The sequence below is a fragment of the Syngnathoides biaculeatus genome, chromosome 6, assembly GCF_019802595.1.
Source record: "Syngnathoides biaculeatus isolate LvHL_M chromosome 6, ASM1980259v1, whole genome shotgun sequence".
NCBI lineage: Eukaryota > Metazoa > Chordata > Actinopteri > Syngnathiformes > Syngnathidae > Syngnathoides > Syngnathoides biaculeatus.
This window is the reverse complement of record NC_084645.1, coordinates 3,447,453-3,471,115: the sequence shown is the minus strand read 5'-3', so window position 1 is coordinate 3,471,115 and position 23,663 is coordinate 3,447,453. Positions and strand designations below refer to the sequence as shown.

Below are 23,663 nucleotides of genomic sequence, written 5' to 3'. Positions count from 1 at the left end.
CCAGCTGTCATTGGGCAGGTGGCAGGGTACACCCTAAACTGGTTACTAGCCACATGGAGACAGACAATACTTGGACTCACAATCACACCTCAGGGCAATTTAGAGTCTCCAATTAATGCATGTTTTTGGGACGTGGGAGGAAACGGAGTACCCGGAGAAAACACCATGGAGGCACAGGGAGAACATGCAAACTCCACACAGGCAGGGCTGGGATTCTAACCCCAGTCCTCAGAACTGTGAAGCTGACGCTTAAAAGCTGTTCCACTGTGCCACGGTGGAGAAAAAACAAAGATTGGCAAATGGCCGCAATAACTTCCTTATTAGTCCGATTCTCACTTCAACGTGAAAACATTAAGGGCACCATGTAATTTTTTTATATGTAGACAAAATAGTTAGTGTCGCTCTTTTTGCTTGACCTGTGAGTAATGAATACAATGTTGGAGGTATTTAAATTATATGGGTCAAAATTCTACAGTAAACAAGATTCAAGCTGATGGATATGGTCTTATCTGGTCCTGGGTCCTCTTCAAAACCCCCTTACTGTAGATACAGTGAAGAAAATAAGTATTTGAACACCCTGGTATATTGCAAGTTCTCCCATTTAGAAATCATGGAGGGGTCTGAAATTTTCACTGTAGGTGCATGTCCACTGTGAGAGAGAGGATTTTAGCCCACTCCTCCACACAGATCTTCTCTAGATCAGACAAGTTTCAGCTCCCTGGAAATATTTTCTATTGGGTTTAGGTCTGAGGACAGGCAAGGCCACACCAGAACCTTGATATGCTTCTGATGAAGCCACTTCTTGGTTTTCCTGGCTGTGCACTTCGGGTCATTGTCATGTTGAAAGACCCAGCCACGACCCAACTTCAATGCTCTGACTTAGGGAAAGAGGTTGTTCCCCAAAATCTCACAATACATGCCCGTGGTCATCCTCTCCTTAATACAGTTGAGTCATCCGGTCCCATGTACAGAAAAACAGCATGACACTACCACCCCCATGCTTCACAGTAGGGATGGTGTTCTTGGGATGGAACTCATTATTCATCTTCCTCCAAACATGGTTAGTGCATTATGATCAAAAATTTCAATTTCGGTCTCATCTGACCACAAAACTTTCTCCCATGACTCCTCTGTATCATCCAAATGGTCATTGGCAAACTTAAGACGGGCCTTGACATATGCTGGTTTAAACAGGGGAACTTTCCGTGCCATGCATGATTTCAAACCATGACAGTCACCTTGGAAACTGTGTTCCCAGCTCTTTTCAGGTCATTGACCAAGTCCTGTTGTGTAGTTCTGGGCTGATTCCTCACCTTTCTAAGGATCATTGAGACCCCACGAGGTGATATCTTACATGGGGCAGATTGACAGTCATGTTTAGCTTCTTCCATTTTCCAATGATTGCTCCAAGAGTGGACCTTTTTTCACCAAGCTGCTTGGCAATTTCTACGTAATCGTGTAGTCCTGGGCTGATTCCCCACCTTTCTAAGGATCTTTGAGACCCCATGAGGTGATATCTTGCATGGGGCAGATTGACAGTCATGTTTAGATTCTTCCATTTTCTAATGATTGATCCAACAGTGGACCTTTTTTCACCAACCTGCTTGGCAATTTCTCTGTAGCCTTTTCTAGCTGTGTGCAGTTGTACAATTTTGTCTCTGGTGTCTTTGGACAGCTCTTTGGTCTTGGGCATGTTACTAGTTTGAGTCTTTCTGATTGGATGGGGTGGACAGGTGGCTTTATGCAACTAACGACCTCACACAAGTGCATCTGATTCAGGATAATACATGGAGTGGAGGAGGACTTTAAAGGAGTACTAACAGGTCTTTGAGGGCCAGAATTCTAGTTGATAGGTGTTCAAATACTTATTTGCAGATGTATCGCACAAATTGTTAAAAAAATCATGCATTGTGATTTCTGGATTTTTCTTTTTAGATTATCTGTCTCACAGTGGACATGCATCTACGATGAAAATTTCAGACCCCTCCATGATTTCTAAGTGGGACAACTTGCAAGATAGCAGGGTGTTCAAATACTTATTTTCTTTACTGTAGCTAGGATAGGCTACAGCACTCCCGCGACCCTTGTGAGGAGAAGCGGCTCTGAAAATGGATGGATGGATACTTTAAACCTGCTCAAGTTCTGAAGTGACAGTGCCTTATGAAAGTATTTGGCCCCCTTGAACTTTTCGACCTTTTAGGCTTCACACAAAGAAAAACTATAAAACTTTAATTTTTTGTCAAGAATCAACAACAAGTGGGACACAATCATGAAGTGGAATGAAATTTATTGGATATTTTATACTTTTTTAACAAATAAAAAACTGAAATCTGGGGCACGTATTATTATTCGGCCCCTTTACTTTCAGTGCAGGAAACTCACTCCAGAAGTTCAGTGAGGATTGTTGAATGATCCAATGTTGACTGATGATAATAAGTAGAATCCACCAGTGTGCAATTATGTCTCCGTATAAACACAGCTGCTCTGTAATAGTCTAGGGTTCTGTTTAAAGTGTAGAGAGAATCATGAAGACCAAGCAACACACCAGGCTGGTCGGAGATACTGTTGTGGAGATGTATAAAGACTGATTTGGATACAAAAAGATTTCCCAAGCTTTAAACATCTCACAGAGCACTGTGCAAGCAATCATACTGAAATGGAAGGAGTATCAGACCACTGCAAACTGCCAAGACCCGGCCGCCCCTCAAAACTTTCACCTCGAACAAGGAGAAGACTGATCAGAGATGCAGCCAAGAGGCCCATGAGCACTCTGGATGAACTGCAGAGATCTACAGTTGAGATGGGAGAGTCAGTCTATAGGACAACAATCAGTCGTACGCTGCATCAATCTGGCCTTTCTGGAAGGGTAGCATGAAGAAAGCTATTTCGCAAAGATATTGATAAAAAGTCTTGTTTAAAAAGTTTACCACAAGCCACCTGGGAGATACATCAAACGTGGAAGAAGGTGCTCTCGTCAGATGAAACCAAAATTGAACTTTTTGGCCACAATGCAACACGATATGTTTGGTGTAAAAGCAACACAGCTCATCACCCTGAACAGATCATCCCCACTGTCAAACATGGTCGTGGCAGCCTCATGGTTTGGGCCTGCTTTTCTTCAGCAGGGACAGGGAAGATGGTTAAAATTAATGGGAAGATGAATGGAGCCAAATACATTTCCATTCTGGAAAAAAACCTGCTGGAGTCTGCAAAAGACCTGCGACTGATTTGTCTTCAAACAGGACAATGATCCAAAACATAAAGCCAAATCTACAATGGAATGGTTCACAAATAAATGTATCCAAGTGTTAGAATGGTGAAGTCAAAGTCCAGACCTGAATCCAATTGGGAATCTGTGGGCAGAGCTGAAGACTGCTGTTCACAAACACTCTCCATCCAACCTCGCTGAGCTCGAGCTGTTTTGCAAGGAAGAATGGGCAAGAATTTCAGTCTCTAGATGTGCAAAATTGATAGAGACATACCCCAAGCGACTTGGAGCTGTAATTGCAACAAAAGGTGGCGCTACAAATATTAATGCAAGGGGCCCAAATTATATTGCACGCGCCACTTTTCAGGTTTTTATTTGTTAAAAAAGGTTAAAATATCTCGTAAATTTCGTTCCACTTCACGATTGTTTCTCACTTGTTGATTCTTGACAAAAATATTTATCTTATATATATATATATATATTTATCTTATATGTTTATGTTTGAAGCCTGAAATGTGGCGAAAGGTTGAAAAGTTCAAGAGGGCCGAATACTTTGACTAGGCACTGTATAAAGTGACATACTTATTCATTTCTGGTTCAGACGCAGCGTCCTGTGTGGACGTGCATTATTTTATATTTATATCTCTAAACCCATTACCATAATTTCCCATGTATAATGAGCACCCATGTATAATACACAACCCTAAAGTTCACCTCAAATGTCTGGAAAACATTTCTACTAATATATATAAGCACTTTATTATTATATATATTCGACCCATGGATAAGATTTTCCAGAACTTTAATTTTGACTAATAGTTATGCAGGATGACTAAAGTTCAGCTGAGGTGTTTTGTTGTGTTTTCTAAACAAGATAAACAACTGGATGATTTCTTTTTCAAAAGAACATTTTTCACTCCTTTGTCATATATATGATATTATTTTGTACAAACAGCGGTACCTTGAAATACGAGTTTAATTCATCCCCTAACTGAGCCCTTACCTCAGTTTCTCTTTTGTCAAAGCGAATTTCCCCATTGAAATTAATGTTAATGCCATTAAAACATTCCAGCCCTTATGTGTCTTTAAATAAGTGTATTTTCAATTAACTAATATTGTATAAAAACATGAAATAGAATGGAAAGAAAGGAACTGATTCTATAAAGTGTAGCAAAAAAGTTAGCACAGCTGCACGGAGACGCTATGGTTGAGGTGCATAGGTGGAAAGACCGAGTGAAGCTCGAAAAGCTCATTGTATCCTGTGCATTTCAGCATCTTAACGATCGCGGCGCCATCTACTGGCAGTTGCTCATACGTCAAATCCTGGTTCACAAGACAAAGCAAAAAATCCTTGCAGCTGCGGGTCTTATCACGGAAAACTCGTTTTTAACGTTACTTGTATCTCAAGGTACCACTATATTATATATTACATACATATCATATACAATAAATTACATTAATTTAAATTTCGTTCAGTCTCATCTGATTTTGTTGTTCAGTTGGTTACTCTATGTGAAAACGTGATTCCAGCTAGAACGATCTAACAAGTGTATCGTTTCACTATATCACTTATTTCAATGTTTTGCGATTGCATTTAAAGATAGTTTAGCAATAATCATGGATTTGACAGTCTTCGCTGATCCACTTTACATCCTCTAAATGCCCTGTAATTGACTGGCAACCAGTTCAGGGTGTACCCCACCTCCTGCCCAATGAACATGACAGCTCTTAGCATTCCAGCTTGGTGCTTTTTCTTATTTATTATTATTTCTGCAAAGCCACGGTCACATATAGCGTCCAGGACCTGATTGATCTGGGACTGAAGCACAATTAATCAATAACAAAGGAATATCAAAAGGAAAACAATACTCTGGAGGATGTTGCGAGACCACCAGGATCTCCGTGGATTGCCACTGTCAGCAAGCAACGGAGAAGGCAGAGGGAGCGAAAACAAAAGTGAGGAAGTCAGGGGGGCCTGGCTGGTAAGCTCAGAAAGCAACCTCACAAACCTGTGCTTGTGCTGATCAATGCAAGATCCATCACCCACAAAATGAAATGACGAATTGGAATTGCAACTAGCCACAAGCAGCTTCGTCTGGAACTGCAGTATTTAATTTTTTTTTTAATTATTCACGGAAACGTGGCTACATCCACGAATCCCCAATGCTGCAGTTTTGCTAGCAGGCCGCATGCTACATCGACAGGACAAGAGATAATCTAAAAAGAAAAATCCAGAAATCAATATGTATGCTTTTTTAAATGATTTATTTGTGTGCAAATAGGTATTTGAGCACCTGTCTATCAGCAAGAATTCTGACCATCAAAGACCTGTAAGTCTGCCTTTAAAAGTCCACCTCCACTGAATCAGATGCACCTGTGTGAGGTTGTTAGCTGCATAAAGACACCTGTCCACCCCATACAATCAGTCAAACTTGTTACTTGGCCAAACCAAAGAGCTGTCCAAAGACACCAGATATAAAATTGTACAACCCCACACAGCTGGAAAGGGCTATGGATAAATTGTCAAGCAACTAACCCTTGGTGAAAAAAGATCCACTGTTGGACCAATCATAAGAAAATGGAAGAAGCTAAACATGACAGTCAATCTCAATCGGAGTGGAGCCCCATGCAAGATATCACCTTGTGGGGTCCCAATTATGCTTAAAAAGGTGAGGAATCAGCCCAGGACTACACAACAGGACTTTGGCAATTCTCTCTCTCTCACAGTGAACATGCACCCAGGATGAAAATTTCAGACTCCTCCATGATTTGTAAGTGGGAGACCTTGCAATATAGCAGGGTGTTCAAATACTTATTTTCTTCACTGTAGCTGCGGCGACTGGCGATATGATGCGTATCGTTTGTTAGGATTAGAGGATTACATTGTCGCATGTGGACGAATGTTTTGATTCATCCTGCTGCTATCGGACAAGTTCACGGACACCACCGATATAACGCGGATCTTTTGTTAAGATCTGACAGAAGGATTATGTCATCGGATGCGAACGGAGGTTTTTATTATTGGTGCAGCCTCTGCATCAGTTTGGCATGGTGGAGAAGGACCAGAGCCAAAAGGCAAAACACTGGTGGAGCTATGTTCCTACTATCACGAATGGTTGGTTGTGGAGGACAGAACAAAATTGTGGATACAAGTGGTTGAAATAAATGAGAATGAGCCGTTTTGCGTGTTTGAGCGCATCAGCTGTGTAGTAGTGCCTAATGGGTCACAACCCAGTGCAATCTGGAAATTGGTCCCAAGCTCGGATAAATGTGGAGGGTTGCATCAGGAAGGCCGTCCGTCTTAAAACTTTGCCAAACAAATATGAACGTTCATCTAAAGAATCCCATACAGGATCGGTTGTCGGCTGCGTTAACAACGCACACTCCCGGCATCGTTAGTCTGCAGGGGGTCGGTGGAAATTCAGCTACTGTGGGTTGAAGACAAAGAAGAGGAGGAAAGCGGATTCATCGCCAGAAGAAGAGGAATACACAGAGCCTACAACTGAGTGTAAGGACTTTGAATGTTGGGACTATGACTGGAAACCTTCAGGAGTTGGTTGACATGATGATTAGGAGAAAGGTTAATATATTGTGCATCCAAGAGACCAGGTGGAAAGGTAGCAAGGGTAGAAGTTTAGGGCAGGATTTAAATTGTTTTGTCATGCAGTTGATTGGAAAGAAATGGAGTAGGGATTATTTTAAAGGAAGAGCTAGCTAAGAATGTCTTGGAGATGAAAAGAGTATCAGATTGAATGATGAGGCTGAAACTTGAAATTGAGGTTGTTATGTATAATGTGATTTGCGGCTATGCCTGACAAGTCGGCTGTAACCCAGAGTTGAAAGAGAAATTCGTGAAGGAACTAGATGAAGTACAGTAACCCCTCTCTACTTCATGCTTCACTTATTACGGCTTCAGTGCATCGCAGACCCCCCAAAAAACTAGATTGTCTTACAGTATGTGTGATATTACGTGATGCACATTGATACAAGGTGACATGCAGAGAAGACTTCACACGTTTGCTTTGTGACTTTCTATATTGCAACAAAAATGCAAGTGTTTTATTGTTATTGTTTAACTAGACAATTGTACTATTGTAATTTTTGTCTCAATTATGCAATGTATGAATGCTGTACTCTTGATTAAACATTCTGGTACCTGAACAGCACCTCCAGCAGAAGTCTCCGAGTGATCAACAGTAACCATTCAGTAATATAATAGTGTTAAATAATTTACATTTACGTTAAAAATGTACAATATTGCATATACTATATTTATAAGGTTTTATAATTAAATATTTAACTAAATACCTCTGTCTCAAATATACAAAGTACATATACTCATATTTGAAATGTTTTGGTACCCACATAAACATACATCCCCCAGTACTGAATGTTTTTTCACTTTTCGGAGGTGGTTCAGGTTCCAGCGAAAAACAAGGGATTACTGTAGTTCTGAGCATCCCAGACACAGATTTTAATGGGCATGTTGGTCAAGGAAACAAGGGCAATGAAGAAGTGATGGGTAAGTATGGCATTCACGAAAGGAACTTTGAGGGACAAATGGTGGTGGACTTTGTAAAAAGGATGGAAATGGAAGTCGTGAACACCTTTTTCTAGAAGAGGCAGGAAAATAGGGTGACCTACAAGAACGGAGGTGGAAGCACGCAGGTGGTTTACATTTTGTCCAGACAATGTATTCTGAAGGTTAATGACTGTAAGGTTGTGGTAGGGGAGAGTGTAGCTCAACAGCATAAAATGGGGGCGTGTAGGATGACTCTGGTGGTAACGAGGAAGATTAAGAAGACAACGGTAGAGCGGAGAACCATGTAGTGGAAACTAAGAAAGAAGAATGTTCTTCAACCTTTTGGAAAGAGGTGAGACAGACTTTCGATGGACAGGAAGAGCTCCCAGAAGACTGGACTACTACACCCAAGGTAATCAGAGAGACAGACAGGAGAGTACTTAGTGTGTATTCTGGTAGGAAAGGGGAGAGGGAAACTTGGTGGTGGAACCCCAAAAGACAAGAACTCATACAAGGAAAGAGGTTAGCGAAGAAGTGGGACACTGAGAGGACTGAGGAGAGGTGAAAGGAATACATTGAGATGCAACACAGACCAAAGGAAAAGTAGCGAAGGGTAAACAAGTGGATTATAACGACATGTACACCATGTTGGACACGAAAGAAGAAGAAAAAGGATCTCTCCAGGTTGGCCAGACAGAGGGATAGAGATGAGAAGGATGTGCAGCAGGTGAGGGTGATTAGGGATAGAGATGGAAATATGTTGACTGGTGCCAGTAGTGTGCTAAGTAGATGGGATACTTTGTGGAGTTCATGACCGAAGAAAATGAGAGTGAAGGAAGAATAGAAGAGGCAAGTGTGATGAACCAGAAGTAGCAATGATCAGTAAGGGGGAAGTTAGAAATCCACTAAAGAGGATGAAAAATGGAAAACCAGTTCGTCGTGATGACATCCCTGTGAAGGTATGGAAGCAATTTGGAGAAGTTGCTGTGGAGTTGGTGAGAAGATGCCTGAAGAATGGAGGAAAGTGTGCTAGTTCCCATTTTTAAGAACACAGGCGATTTGCAGAGCTGTGGGAACTACAGAGGATTAGTTGATGAGCCACACAATGAAGTTATGGGAAAGAGTAGTGGAGGCTCGACTCAGGACCGGAAGTAAGTATCTGCGAGCAACATTATACAGTAGTGCCTTGGTTCTCGAAAATAATCCGTTCCAGAAGGCTGGTTGAAAACCAAAACATTTTCCCGTTACAATGAATGGAAAATTAAATAATTCATTCCAAGACTAAAAAAATGTTTTTTAAGCCATTTTTTTTAGCTTTTCCTGACAATGAGCTGCATAGTAGAAATACATGTATAGTTTAAATACTTTATATAATTAAATAATTTAAGAAATATATTTATTTTTTGCTTAAAATGTATGCTTTAGCCTAGTAGAGTATGCTAGGCTGTGAGTGTACTGCCGTATCTGTAGCAACTCAGCCCCCAGCCTTGTAAACCTTTTTTTAATCAAGAAAAGTGCAGAATAACTTTAAACAAGCATTAATGAGGGGGGGGGACAAATTGTTATTTATTTGCACAGAAAGTACGTAAGGAAAAAAAAAATAACTTGCAACCAGAGGTAGGGTTAATGGAACAAAAGAAAAAAAGCAATGCAAAACAACTGTTCCAAATGTCTTTGGTGGGGGTGACTTGTTCCTTTTTCACAAAGAACGAATCTAATATTTGTTTCTGCCATCTTTTAAGCACTTTTCTGAAGTGCCTCATAACATCATTACAATTTTGCAGTGGTCTTAAACATTCAGCTTTATTCAGGTGATGACGTTCTACAAAATTATGGACGTTGTTCCATTTTGTGCAGATAGCTTTAATATCGGCACCTGAGACATCCTTCCTGCCTTCAGCCTCATCAGATGACATCTCCTCCCTTCCTCGCCAACACTATCACCAGCTAACTGCTGCTCATTCAAGAAAATAAGAAGCAACTTTTCGACTTCCTCCAAGATCTGTGGCCTCAGCTTGGTCAACACGGTTGCTCCTTTAGCAACATCACTTGCTTTGAGGCCATCCTTGTGTTTCAGAATGGTGCTGATCGTCGTTTTCTCTATGCCATACTTCTTCGATAACTCAGAAACACCCACACCAGATTCGTGCTCAGCTATCAAATCCTTCTTGAAGTCGACAGTTTTACGCACCACTGTCCTTTTTTCAGCACCAGCAGTTCCACTTGTGTTTGGAGCCATGATCGGGGGTTAATGTTGCTCAATTTGAAGAAAGAAAGTCACTACAGTACTGGAAAACGTCCACAAGCAGAGGAGCGGTCGCGTGTGTTACGTCTTTTCTGTTTTTTTTCAGGGGTGCGTTCAAAAGCACAATTAACAAATGGGTCAGCTGGTCGGGGTGTTCGAAAACCAAAGCAAAAAAAAAATCTAGAAATTTTTGTTCGAAAACCGATTTGTATGAAAACCAAGATGTTCAAAAATCAAGATACCACTGTAGTTTCATACCGAGAAAAAGTACCACAGATCCATTATTTGCCTTGAGGATGCTATTGCAAGAGTACAGAGAATGTCAGAAGGGGCTACATTGTGTCTTTGTGGATAAAGTGAAAGCCTACGACAGAGTACCAAGAGAGCAAGTTTGGTACTGCATGCGTAAGTCTGGTGTGGCTGAGAAATGTTAGAATAGGTACAGGACATGTATGAGGGCAGCAGAACAGTGGTGAGGTACGACAAAAGAATTTAAGTTGGAGGTGCTACTGCATCAGGGATTTGCTCTGAGACCCTTCCTGTTTGCTGCGTAAATGGATAGGCTGACAAATGAGGTTAGACTGGAATCCCCTTGGACCATGATGTTTGCAGATGACTGATCTGCAGTGAAAGCGGGGAGCAGGTGGGGGAGCAATTAGAAAGATGGACGCATGTAATGGAAAGGAGAGGAATGAAGATTAGCTGAAGTAAAAAAAAAAAAGCCAGATCATCTTACAGTATGTACGATATTACGTGATGCACATTGATACAAGGCGACATTCCCAGCGTGAGATGTGGACCAATGTAGCAAAAATAAAAAATAAACAGATCAGCTTTATGGATAAAATTGGCTACGCATCATTGAAGCTCATGTGGTAACGAGTCAGATTAAGAAGAAAAAGGGAGAGCAGAGAACCATTTGGTGGAAGCTAAGAAGCTGAATGAAAGGGGTGGATGGGAAAGAGTGAGGCTCCAAGGAGAAGAGATGGCAAGGGTTGACGACTTCAAATACTTGAGATCAACAATCCAGAGCAATGGTGAGTGTGGCAAGGAAGTGAAGAAATGGTTCCAAGCAGGTTGGAACTGCTGGCGGGAGGTGTCTGGTGTGTTCTGTGACAGAAAAGTGTCTGCTAGGATGAAGGGTAGAGTTTATAAAACAGTTGTGACGCCAGCCATGATGTACTGATTAGATACAATGGCACTAAAAAGACAACAGAAAGCTGAGCTGGAGGTGACAGAAATGAAGATGTTGAGGTTCTCTCGAGAAGTGAGCAGGTTGGACAGGATTAGAGGGATAACCAAAGTTGGATGTTTTGGAGACAAGGTTCGAGAACCCAGACTTCAATGGTTTGAACATGTCCAGAGATCGGAGAGAGAGCGTATATTAGTAGAAGGGTGCTGAGAATGGAGCCACCAGGCAACGGCGCGAGGGAAAACCAGAGAAAGTTGATGGCTGTTGTGAGGGAAGACATGAGGGAAGTGGTTGTTCGAGAGGAAGATGCAGAAAATCGGCTTTGATCGTTTTCTCAATATCTAATATTCAAACTAATGTAATTCAAGAATAAGTACTGTCTTTTAAAAGTGTCTTAAATTACTGTAGTTGTTCTTTGATAATCACAAGTATAGAATATGATCATGCAAATGTTTTTCAATAAACCTTGCACAGATTTTCCTATTCTAAGTTTGAACCGGCAATTGTTTGAATGTGGGAAAGTTCTCAGCTGGGATTTATTTTACAAACAAAGATTCACACTCACCAATTGAGACTTCTTTGATGATTTCGGCAGCGGCATGTGCACCTTGGACAAGGGCCCTTGTCCATGAAGAGAGATCCCAGTGGGTCTCCACACGAAAGATGTGTGATTCGATGCCCTGCCGTGTCCCGGTCCGAGTGCCAAACAGCAGGTCAGAACTCTGGGCAGGAGAGCCACGGGCACTACCAGAATGCACCAGTCTAGATGGAAGTATGGACCTGTCATTTATTTTTAGACATATAACACAATTACTGTACTGTACAAGAAAATAGTATGACTGTTCAGTGATACTGTTGAGATAAATGAAGGATTCCTGATGCACAACAATGGAGCCATCCTACTGCAAGAAAATTATGGGTTTTATTCCATGTGGGCTCTGGTGCTTTTTATTCCTTTTTTGTGAAAAAACATGCACATTATGTTAGTCAAATTGAAAAATTTATTTGATATGGGTCTTAGTGTGTATGGTTGTCCTGTCTCTACTCAGCAACCTATCTCTACTGGGTGAGCACCCATGACAACCTTGAATAGATCAACCTCAAACACAATCACAGCCAACGTCCCGGTCAAAAAGATTGCTGACTTCAACTTCTCTCCAGCAGAACGCGGACGACATGAAGATCACAACCACAGTTCGCTAAATTGCTAATATTGTTTCAAGGAATAAGAGTGAACGGTAATTGCTTAAAGCTGGAAACCACAATTTAACGCAAAATGAATGAAAAAAAACTTTACAAGCAAATGAAAATTAGCATTGAACTTGCAGCACTTATATCTGCAAATAATGAATTACACAAATGTATGAACACAAAATGGGAGTATAACAACATTCTTTCAGTTTTGTCAAAAATGAGTTGTTACAATATTACAGTGAGGAAAATGAGTTTTTGAACACCCTGCTATATTGCAAGTTCTCCCACTTAGAAATCATGGAGGGGTCTGAAATTTTCATCGTGGGTGCATGTCCACTGTGAGCAAGATAACCTAAAAAGAAAAATCCAAAAATCACAATGTATGATTTTTTTAACCATATATTTATGTGATACTTCTGCAAAGAAGTATTTGAACACCTTGCTGTCCGCGAGAATTCTGACCTTCAAAGACCTGGTAGTCTGCCTTTAAAAGTCCACCTTCACTCCATGTATTATCCGGAATCAGATGCACCTGTGTGAGGTTACTAGCTCAATAAAGACACCTGTCCACTCCATACAATCAGTAAGACTCAAACTTGCAACATGGCTAAGACCAAAGAGTTGTCCAAAGACACCAGAGACAAAACTGTACAACTCCACAAGGCTGGAAAGGGCTATGGAGAAATTGCCAAGTAGCTTGGTGAAAAAAGGTGCACAGTTGGAGCAATCAATCAAAAATGGAAGAAGCTAAACATGACGGATTGAGTGGAACCCCATGCAAGATATCACCTCGTGGGGTCTCAATGATCCTTACAAAGGTGAGGAATCACCCCAGGACTACACAACAGGACTTGGTCAGTGACCTGAAAAGAGCTGGGACCACCGTTTCCAAGGTGACTCTTGGTCATCCACTAAGACGTCATGGTTTGAAATCATGCATGGCACGGAAGGTTCCCCTGCTTAAACCAGTACATGTCGAGGCTCGTCTTAAGTTTGACAATGACCATGTGGATGATACAGAGGAGTCATGGGAGAATGTTTTGTGGTCAAATGAAACCAAAATTTAACTTTTTGGTCATAAATCCACTAACCGTGTTTGAAGGAAGACGAATGATGAGTTCCATCCAAAGAACACCATCCCTACTGTGAAGCATGGGGGTGGTAGCATCATGCTTTAGGGTGTTTTTCTTCACATGGGACAGGACGACTGCACTGTTCTGGTGTGTCTCCAGACCGAAACCTAATAGAAAATCTTTGGAGGGAGCTGAAACCCCGTGTTTCTCAGACTGTTCCCACCATACACTAACAGTAAAAAAAAAAAAAAAAAATCTGAATTGAACTTTATTTTGAATAATTTTGATTTGATGAATTGATTAATTATTTTGTAGTTTAAAAGTATAATTTGTAGGTTGTTTTCTAACTTGTTTTTTATTTAATATTTTCAATGGTTCCATATGTTTATATTTGAGTTAAGCAGTGATTGTTGCAATTTGAATTGTCGCTTTTTGTTAATATTAGTTTTATTCAAGTTATTTTTTCAGGAATTTCTAAATGAAATTAAGGTTGGAGGACAATACACACACACACACACACACACACACACACACACACACACACACACACACGCACACGCACACACACACACAAATAACTAATAAAAAATTATAATTAAAATTAATTCCATCCATCCATTTTCTTTGCCGCTTATCCTCACGAGGGTCTCGGAGTGCTGGAGCATATCTCAGCTCTCAACGGGCAAGAGCCAGGGTAGACCCTGAACTGGTTGCCAGCCAATTGCAGTGCACATGGAGACAGACAGTCACACTCACAATCACACCTTGGTGCAATTTAGAGTGTCCAATTAATGTTGCATGTTTTTGGGCTGTGGGAGGAAACCGGAGTGCCCGGAGAAAACCCACGCAGGCACAGGGAGAAGATGCAAACTCCACACAGGGAGTTCAAATTAATTACTAAATTAATTTATTGTACTATAATACTTAGATGGCCCAGTGGTTCAGCTGGTAAAGTGTTGACTTCACAGTTCTGAGGTCGCGGGTTCAATCCCGGACCCGCCTGTGTGGAGTTTGCAATCTTTTCCCCGTGCCTCTGTGGGTTTTGCCTGGGTACTCCTGTTTCCTCGCACATCTGAAAAACATGCATTTATTTGACATTCTAAATTGCGATTGTTATTGTGAATGTGGCTGTTTGTCTCCATGTGCCCTGCGATTGGCTCGCAACCAGTTCAGGGTGTATATATATATATATATATATATATATATATATATATATATATATATATATATTATAAAATGGTTCATGGTCTCCAAAAATGGGTCACTTTTTGCTCATACCTACTGTTGCTGATTATTGTTCTCTGAATAAAGTCACTTGATCAAGCCTCATCTATCTTTCCATAGTACAAAATTAAAAAAAGGTATGTACATCATTACAATCAATATCTGATCGGACTGGCAAAAACCTAAGGCTGCAATATCAATCCAGACATCCCTAAAAAAAGACGTACAAGTTTTCATCATCTTCTTTTCCTTTCAGCTTGTCCCGTTAAGGGTCGCCATAACGTGTCATCTTTTTCCATCTAAGATGATCTCCTGCATCTTCCTCTCTAACACCAACTGCCCTCATGTCTTCCCTCAAAACATCCATCAACCTTCTCTTCAAGTCTTTCTCTCACTCTTTTGCCTGGCAGCTCCATCCTCAGCACCCCTCTACCAATATACTCACTCTCTTGCCTCTGGACATGTCCAAACCATCCAAATCTGCTCTCTGTCCCTCTAATGAGCTCATTTTTAATCCTATTCAACCTGCTCACCCTCGAGAGAACTTCATTTCTCCCACCTTTAGTTCTGCTTCCTGTTCTCATTCAGTACCACTGTATCTAATCCATACATCATGGCCGGCCTCACCACTGTTTTATAAACTTTGCCCTTCAATCTAGCAGAGATTCTTCTGTCACATAACACACCAGACACCTTTCGCCAGGTGTTTCATCCTGCATTTCTTCACTTCCTTACCACACTCACCATTCCTCTGAATTGTTAACTCCAGGTATTTGAAGTCATCCACCCTCACTATCTCTTCTGCCTGGAGCCTCACTCTTCCCTCTCACCCTCTCTGAATCCCACACATATATTCTTTTTTACTTAGGCTAACCTTCATTCCTTTCCTTTCCAGTACATGCCTCCATCTTTCAAATCGTTCCGCCAACTACTCCCTGCTTTCACTGCAAATCACAATAGCATCTGCAAACATTTTGGTCCAGGTGGATTCCAGTCTAACCTCATCTGTCAGCTTATGCGTTACCACCGCAAACAGGAAGGGGCTCATAGGTGATCCCTGATGCAGTCCCACCTCCACGTTAAATTCTTCTGTCTCACCTACGGCACACCTCACCATTGTTCTGCTGCCCTCATACATGTCCTGCAATATTCGAACATATTTCTCTGCCACACCAGACTTATACATGCAGTACCACAGTTCCTCTTTTGGTACTCTGTCATCCGCTTTCTGTAGATCCAAAAAGAGCTCCTTCTGACCTCTGTACTTTTCCATGAGCATCCTCAGGGCAAATAATGCATCCGTCGTACTCCGTCTAGGCATGAAACCATACTGTTGCTCACAGATACTTACTTCTGTCCTGACTCTATCCGCCACTACTCTTTCCCATAATTGTGTGGCTCATCAACTTTATTCCTCTTTAGTTCCCACAGCTCTACAAATCGCCAATGTTCTTAAAAATGGGAACTAGCACACTTTTCCTCCATTCTTCAGGCATCTTTTCACCCGCTAGTATCTGTTGAATATCGGTTGAATAAGTGGGTCAAAAACTCCACAGCTACCTCTCCAAGTTGCTTCCATACCTCCACAGGTATGTTATGAGGACCAACTGCCTTTCCATTTTTCATCCTCTTTTGTGCCTTTCTAACTTCCCCCTTACTAATCATTGCCACTTCCTGGTCCTTCACACTTGCCTCTTCTACTCTTCTCTCTCATTTTCTTCATTCATCTACTTATCAAAGTATTCTTTCCATCTATTTAGTTCACTACTGGCACCAGTCAACACATTTCCATCTCTACCCTTAATCACCCTGACCTGCTGCACATCCTATCTCTAGCCCCCTGTCTGGCCAACCTGTAGAGATCCTATTTTTCCTTCTTTTGTGTCTAGTCTGGTGTACATGTCGTCATATGCCTCGTTTAGCTTTTGCCACCGCTACCTTGGCGCAACGTGGCATCTCAATGTATGAATTTCACCTCTCCTCAGTCCTCTCAGTGTTTCACTTCTTCACTAATCTCTTTCCCTGTATGACTTCCTGTATTTTGGGGTTCCACCAACAAGTCTCCTTATCCCCTTTCCTACCAGAAGACACACTAACTACTCTCCCGCCTGCCTCTCTGGTTACCTTGGCTGTAGTAGTCCAGTCTTCCGGGAGCTCCTCCTGTCCACCGAGAGCCTATCTCACCTCTTTCCAAAAGGCCACACATAATTCTTCCTTTCTCAGCTTCCAGCACATGGTTCTCTGCTCTACCTTTGTCTTCTTAATCTTCCTACCCACCATCCTATGCTGTTGAGCTACACTCTCCCCTACCAGTCAGTAACCTCCTTCAGATTACATCGTCTGCACAAAATATAATCCACCTGTGTGCTTCTACCTCCGCTCTTGTAGGTCACTGTATGTTCCTGCCTCTTCTGGGAAAAAAAAATGTTCACTCCTGCCATTTCCATCCTTTTTGCAAAGTCCACCACCATCTGTCCCTCAAAGTTCCTTTCCTGGATGCCGTACTTACCCATCACTTCTTCATTGACCCTGTTTCCTTCACCAACATGTACATTACAATCTGCATCAATCACATCTCTCTCTGTCTGGATGCTCAGAACTACTTCATCTAGTTCCTTCCAGAATTCCTCTTTTACCTCTAGGTCATATCCTACCTGTGGGGCATGGCCACTTATCATATTATACATAACAGCGTTAATTTCAAATTTCAGCCTCATCACTCGATCTGATACGCATTTCACCTCCACCAAAAAAAAAAAAAAAGCAGAGCACTGGACGATTCCATGTTAACAAGCTATAGATTCATCTCCAATCTCTCTTTCATAGCAAAGATTGTTGATAAAGTTTTTTTTTTTTATCAACTCTGCAACTTTCTTTTGGCTTGTCAACTCAGCAATTTGTTTAATTTAGTTGACCTTTTTCTCAAATTTAAATAAATTTTCCAAACTCATCACAGTACAGAATATGTTCTTATCAAAGTGCTAAATGATATAAGGTTGAATACTCACTGAGGAAAGGTGTCAATTTTGGTCTTGTTGGATCATAGTGCGGCTTTTGATAGGGGAGATCATAAAATCCTGCTAAACAGGTTGGAAATGTGGGTAGGGTTAAATGGAACGGTCCTTCAAAGGGTCAGGTCGTACCTGGAGGAAAGAAGCAACTTTGTAACCATTGGAAGTTCTCAATCCCAACTAATGGCAATGACCTATGGGGTCCATTTAGAGTCAGTTCTACCCTTGGCTCAAATTTATCAAAAATGTAATTTTGAGTATCATAGCTATTCAGATACCACTCAATTATATTTACCAGTGTTCCCAGATGACGACAGTTCAATTGAGGTGTTGTGTCACTGTCTAAAGGAGATAACTGAATGAGACATTTTCTTCAACTAAACCACAAAAAAACTGTGAAGATGGTTTTTGGCAATAAAGAAAAAAGGATTGCAGTTACTTGCTGCTCGTAAACACCTGGACTCACCATCTTTAAAAACCATAAACCAAGTCTGAAACCTTGGTGTTTTGATTGATTTCGACCTGACTTTCAACATTCATCACAAGTCAATCACAAAAACTGCCTTTTACCATCAGAAGAACATATCTATAGTGAAGGTTTGTATGTGTCAACCAGACCAAGAAAAGCTCATCAATGCTTTTATGTCAAGTTGACTTGACTACTGTAATGGTCTTCTGATGGATTCCGCAAAAAGAGTGTAAAAGAGCTGCAGTTCATTCAGCTTGGGTTTTGACCAGAACAAAGAGGTCAGAGAATATAACTCCAAATCTAAAGTCCTTACACTGGCTTCCAGTCAGCGTTAGAATATATTAGCAGAACTTTACTGCTACTGGTCTATAAAACACAAAATGGTTTAGGTCCTGAATACATGAAAGAAATGCTTACGGAATGCTCATATTTGTTTGGTAAAGTTTCTACGCTGGATGCCCTTCCTGATGCAACCCCTCTGTATTTATCCAGGCAGAGAGCTGGAGCCTATCCCAGCTGAATTCGGGCGAAAGGCAGACTACACCCCAAACTGGTCGCCAGCCAGTTGCAGGGCAGATACCGACACCATCACTGAGGGGGAATCAATCCCATGCTGCCTGCACCAAAGAGTCTTTTATTCGTTTGATTATTTTGTTTTTAGGCAAAATGTTTATTGGGAACATCGAGGACGAACGCTTTGGCATACTCCCCATCTGTGAATGTACACACACAGCAGAACCCTCCCTCTCCGCAAAGGCTCTCCATTCTTGTTGAAAATTTCGGTACTCGTTTTTTTTTTTTTTTTGAGCAACCTTTGTGAAAAGCATTTCCATAATTACAAATAAACGCAGTTGTTCCGACATGATTGGCGTACGACCTGAAGCCTGTGGACTACGGCAACCCCACGAGGAGAAACTGTGTGTAATTTGCGTTGCCTGCAGCTCCAAACAACAGCAACCCCTCAAGGACAAACCTTCTCTGCGTCATTTACTTCGCCTGCACGACAGAAATCACACGTACAGTATGTCATTATGAGGGCCCCGCGAGCCATATGCAACCACCAAAAGAGCCAGGTAAGGCTTGCGAGCCATTGGTTCCCGACCCCTGCTGTAGGAGCAGTGGATGGCGGATGGAGAGCACCGCTTCAGGGTGAATCCGCCATGCAACTTTCCGGGAAGTCATTGGATGGCTCGACTAAGTGACAACAAAAACCATCCTGTCGGGATTCAGAAAAGCTGGAATAGGCTAGTTGTAACTGCAACTGACGATGAGTCTGACTTAAGCGACGCAGAAGAGGAAGCGCCGCATCTTCTACCTCCGGTGTTAGCGGAGTTGATGAAAAGTGACACAGAGGATGAAGATTTCATTGGATTTTAGGTATCGGGTATTTGGAGTGACACAGATAGTTTTGGTAAACTTCTTAGTATGTTATTTATGCTATAGGTATTGGAATAACTCGTAATTTTGTTACGTGTGACTTTAGACTAACGTCCTCTTTGTTCAAACCAGCAAAATATGACAAGGCAGTTATATTGCGTTTAAAACAATTTAAATCTCACACACATCAATAAAACACAAACACGATAAAATAGCTAATAGCTAACACAAAATACAAGTTCACAGAGTAGTCGAGCCAAAACAGCGAATATTCACCAGTGTTGAACGAATGTTCTCTAACAGGATAATGTTCTTTCCAATGGGTATTCCAATTTAGCGAATGTTCCAGAGATGTCCAAAAACGAAAGGCAGCAGGCATTTGTGTAGTTGGTTCCAAACAGTGTACTTTGTCCCAGAGCAGCGGTGACGTCGTAAGAGGCCTCATTGATGGTCTTTCTCGTCCTTATATAGGCACTCCTCGGAACATTTCAGAATTCCACATTACAAAGGACCGTGTCACAATGACCCAAGAGGATGAAAGGAAACCACATCACAAAGGATTTGCGTCAAAATTAAAAGTATGAAGGGAAATAGTGTCACAAAGATTTGCGTCATAACAAATTTAAAGTACAAGGTAAAATGAAAATAAAGAATAAAAATACACACACACACATATAACAATGTTATGTTAACATACCAGGCAAGTTCTCAGTTGTGTCATGTCATGTAAGCATACCGTTTAGTCTGTTGTTGCCTCTGTTCTATTTTTATTTTAAATTGCTCACCAAAAATATGACTTATACTTCAGTGCAACTTATATGTTTTTTTTCTTTTTTTTAATGCATTTCATGGCTGGTGCGACTTGTACTCCAGAGCGATGTATAGTCCGGAAAATACGGTATCTGCTTTTCATATGACATTGTGAACACTGAGGCAGTATAAACAATAACACCAGAAAAAAGTCAAACCACTTCATGTTTTCCACATTTTGCTATGTTAAAGACTTATTCTAAAGCCGACTTGATTATAGTTGTCTTTTTTTAAAAAATATCCCAGAAAGACAAAGTGCAGATATATTTTCTGACATTTGTCCACAATAAGTTCCAAAAATAATGTCAGACATCTGTTAAATTGAACAACCATGTCACAGTGTAAAAACATAAATGCAATTATTGTAGCACTTATTGCAGGGAAAGCTTTCGATAATGTTAATTTGTCTTTTTTGTTTGCAGTACTTTGCACATTTGGCTTTGGAGAGTCATTCGTACATTGGATAGTAACATTGTACAATTTGCAGAAAGTGACATTCACCACAAATAGGATTACTTCACAAAGCAGGAACCCGAATATTCTCTTCAGGCAGTCTTAAGTCATTTTTATAAATAGACTATTCTAGTAACTGCAAAAAAATCAACAATCCTACCAAACACAGAAAACCTATGGACTCCTGCAGATCAAATCAAATATTTAGGCATTAATATCTCATCAGTACTCAAAGAGCTAATCTAAATTACGCATCACTTCGGAATTTTTTTTTTGCTGATTTAAGAAACTGGAATAAGTTTCCTTTATCATTCCTAGAAACAATAGCTCCAACAAAAATGGAAACCTTACCTGAAAAAAATTAAATGGTTTCAAATCTTACATTCAGCTTTAATAATTATTTATTCAAAAATGGAAAAAACTGAATCAGTCTAGCCACTCTTCAAGAAAGCAAACAGGAGGAAGGCCTAAATGGACCAAACTTTAAACTATAATTGGGCGAACTAATTAAAACACCTCATCAAATGGTGAGACCAAAATGGGTAGTGAAATTCTTGGCTATAACTGGAACAAATAGACTGCAACATGATTAATGTTAATAATTGGTACAGTCACCTTTGTTTGAAATTACAGAGGTCAAATGTCCTGTCATTGTTCACCAGGTTTGTACACACTACAGGAGGGATTTTGGCCCACTCCTCCACACAGATCTTCTCTAGATCAGACAGGTTTCTGAGCTGTTGCTGAGAAACACGGAGTTTCAGCTCCCAACAAAGATTTTCGATTGGGTTTAGGTCTGTAGACTGGCTAGGCCAGACCAGAACCTTGATATGCTTCTTACGAACCCACTCTTGGCTGTGAGCTTCGAATCATCGTCATGTTGAAAAACCCAGCCACGACCCATCTTCAATGCTCAGACAGATGGGAAAGAGGTTGTTCCCCCAAATCTCACAGTACATCGCCGCGGTCATCCTCTCCTTAATACAGTGCATTTGTCGTGTTCCATTTGCAGAAAAACACCCCCAAACCATGATGCTACCACCCCCATACTTCACATTAGTATTCGGGGTGTTCTTGGGATGGAACTCATTATTCGTCTTCCTCCAAACACGATTGGTGGAATTATGACCAAAAAGTTCACTTTTGGTCTCATCCACAAAACTTTCTCCCATGTCTCCTCTGTATCATCCAAATGGTCATTGTTAAACTTAAGACGGGCCTTGACATGTGCTGGTTTAAGCAGGGGAACTTTTCTTTGCTATGAATGATTTCAAACCATGACGTCTTAGTGGATGACCAACAGTCACCTTGGAAACGGTGTTCCCAGCTTTTTTCAGGTCATTGACCAAGTCCTGTCGTGTAGTCCTGGGTTGATTCCTCACCTTTCTAAGGATCTTTGAGACCCCATGAGGTTATATCTTGCATGAGGCAGATTGACCGTCATGTTTAGCTTCTTCCATTTTCTAATGATTGATCCAACAGTGACTTTTTTTCACCAAGCTGCTTGGCAATTTCTCTGTAGCCCTTTCCAGCCGTGTGGAGTTGTACAATTTTGTCTATGGTATCTTTGGACAGCTCTTTGGTCTTGGCTATGTTACAAGTTTGAGTCTTACTGATTGTATGGGGTGGACAGGTGTCTTTATGCAGCTAACGACCTCACACAGGTGCATCTGATTCAGGATAATACATGGAGTGGATATGTATGACTTACTTTTTTAATCCCGTTCATAACGAGTGCTTTGTCTGATATATTTTTTTCTCTCCCCTCTCCAGAAACTTTGTTCTATTTGACTGATTGACTAACTCTCAACAAACATCAATGATAACAATAAAAAAATCAAAGTGGAAGGTTAGAGACTCCACTGTGACATTAAAACTGTTCTGCTTTAAAAGGCATACAGATCCTCAATTCTGTTTGATCTAACAGCAGAACAGGGCCCAAAAAAAAACCATTTGGGTTGATATATTAAAAAAGAAAGCATACACATTCAGACATAATGGGTACGTAAATATTCACACCCTTTGCTATGGCACAAACCTCTGGGTCATGTGATTTCCACTTATCCTTGAGATGCTTCTACAACTTGAACGGAGCCTGTGATAAATTCAGTTGATTAAACATGTCTAAACAAGGTCTCAGTTGGCAGAAGATGTCTGAGCAGAAACCAAGGAATGATGCCTAAGAAACTGTCTGCAGACCTCCAAGCCTGGATTGTGTCACGGTACAAATCTACGGAAGGATACAAAGAGTTTCAGCAGCAATGAAGGTCCTGCAAATCACTGTGGTCTCGATTATTTGCCAATCCAACAAAAAAGTAATTTGGAACAATCAGGACCTTTCCTAAAGCGGGCCTTCTGAACAAGATGAGTAACTGGGGAAGAAGGGCCTTGGTGAGAGAGGTGAACAAGAATCATATGGTCACTAAAGGTGAGTGCCATATACTCAAACCATCTTTAGAATACAGTAAACCCTTGTTTTTCACGATTAATTGGTACCAGACGCACCTGCAAAAGGGGAAAAACCACGAAGTAGGGGCAAATGGCATTTTTTTTTTTTTTTTTTTTTTTTGGTTTTTGCTTCATTGGTCCATGTCACCGCGGCAGGGATACCGCATTGCCTTCCCTCATAATATATAGTACAGTACTCTACTAATGTATGTTGATGTTTTTATTTATTTATTTTGGCTTCATTGGTCCATGTCGTCTTGCTGGGGATACCGCATTATACCCTGCCAATGCGGCTTCCCGCTACAGTACTGTACTAATGCATGCTGTCATTTTTTTTTTTTCCTTCATAGGTCCATGTTGCATTAGTACGTAGCAATCCGGCTATGGAAATCGATGATGAGAGGATTACTATACATCTATAACAGCAAACTATAGAT

General features: G+C 41.0%; 1 protein-coding gene across 17 annotated transcripts in view; it reads right to left on the bottom strand.

Moving 5' to 3' along the window:
- The window catches only part of sntb2 (syntrophin, beta 2), a 120,884-nt gene that overhangs the window by 29,504 nt on the left and 67,717 nt on the right, over window positions 1-23,663 (bottom strand). For 8 of the 17 annotated variants that reach the window (XR_009795555.1, XM_061823852.1, XM_061823846.1 and 5 more), the window contains 2 exons: window positions 11,733-11,947; window positions 3,336-3,416 (listed from right to left, as the gene is read on the bottom strand). Coding sequence is in view for 11 of the 17 variants with exons in the window: in XM_061823852.1 (XP_061679836.1) it covers window positions 3,336-3,416; window positions 11,733-11,947 (296 nt within the window). In the remaining 6 variants the exon portion in view is untranslated. Of the gene's footprint in view, window positions 1-3,335; window positions 3,417-11,732; window positions 11,948-17,666; window positions 17,802-19,791; window positions 19,990-22,816; window positions 23,009-23,663 lie in introns of those variants that run through there. The other 9 variants (XM_061823849.1, XM_061823851.1, XR_009795556.1 and 6 more) reach the window with 8 other exon arrangements.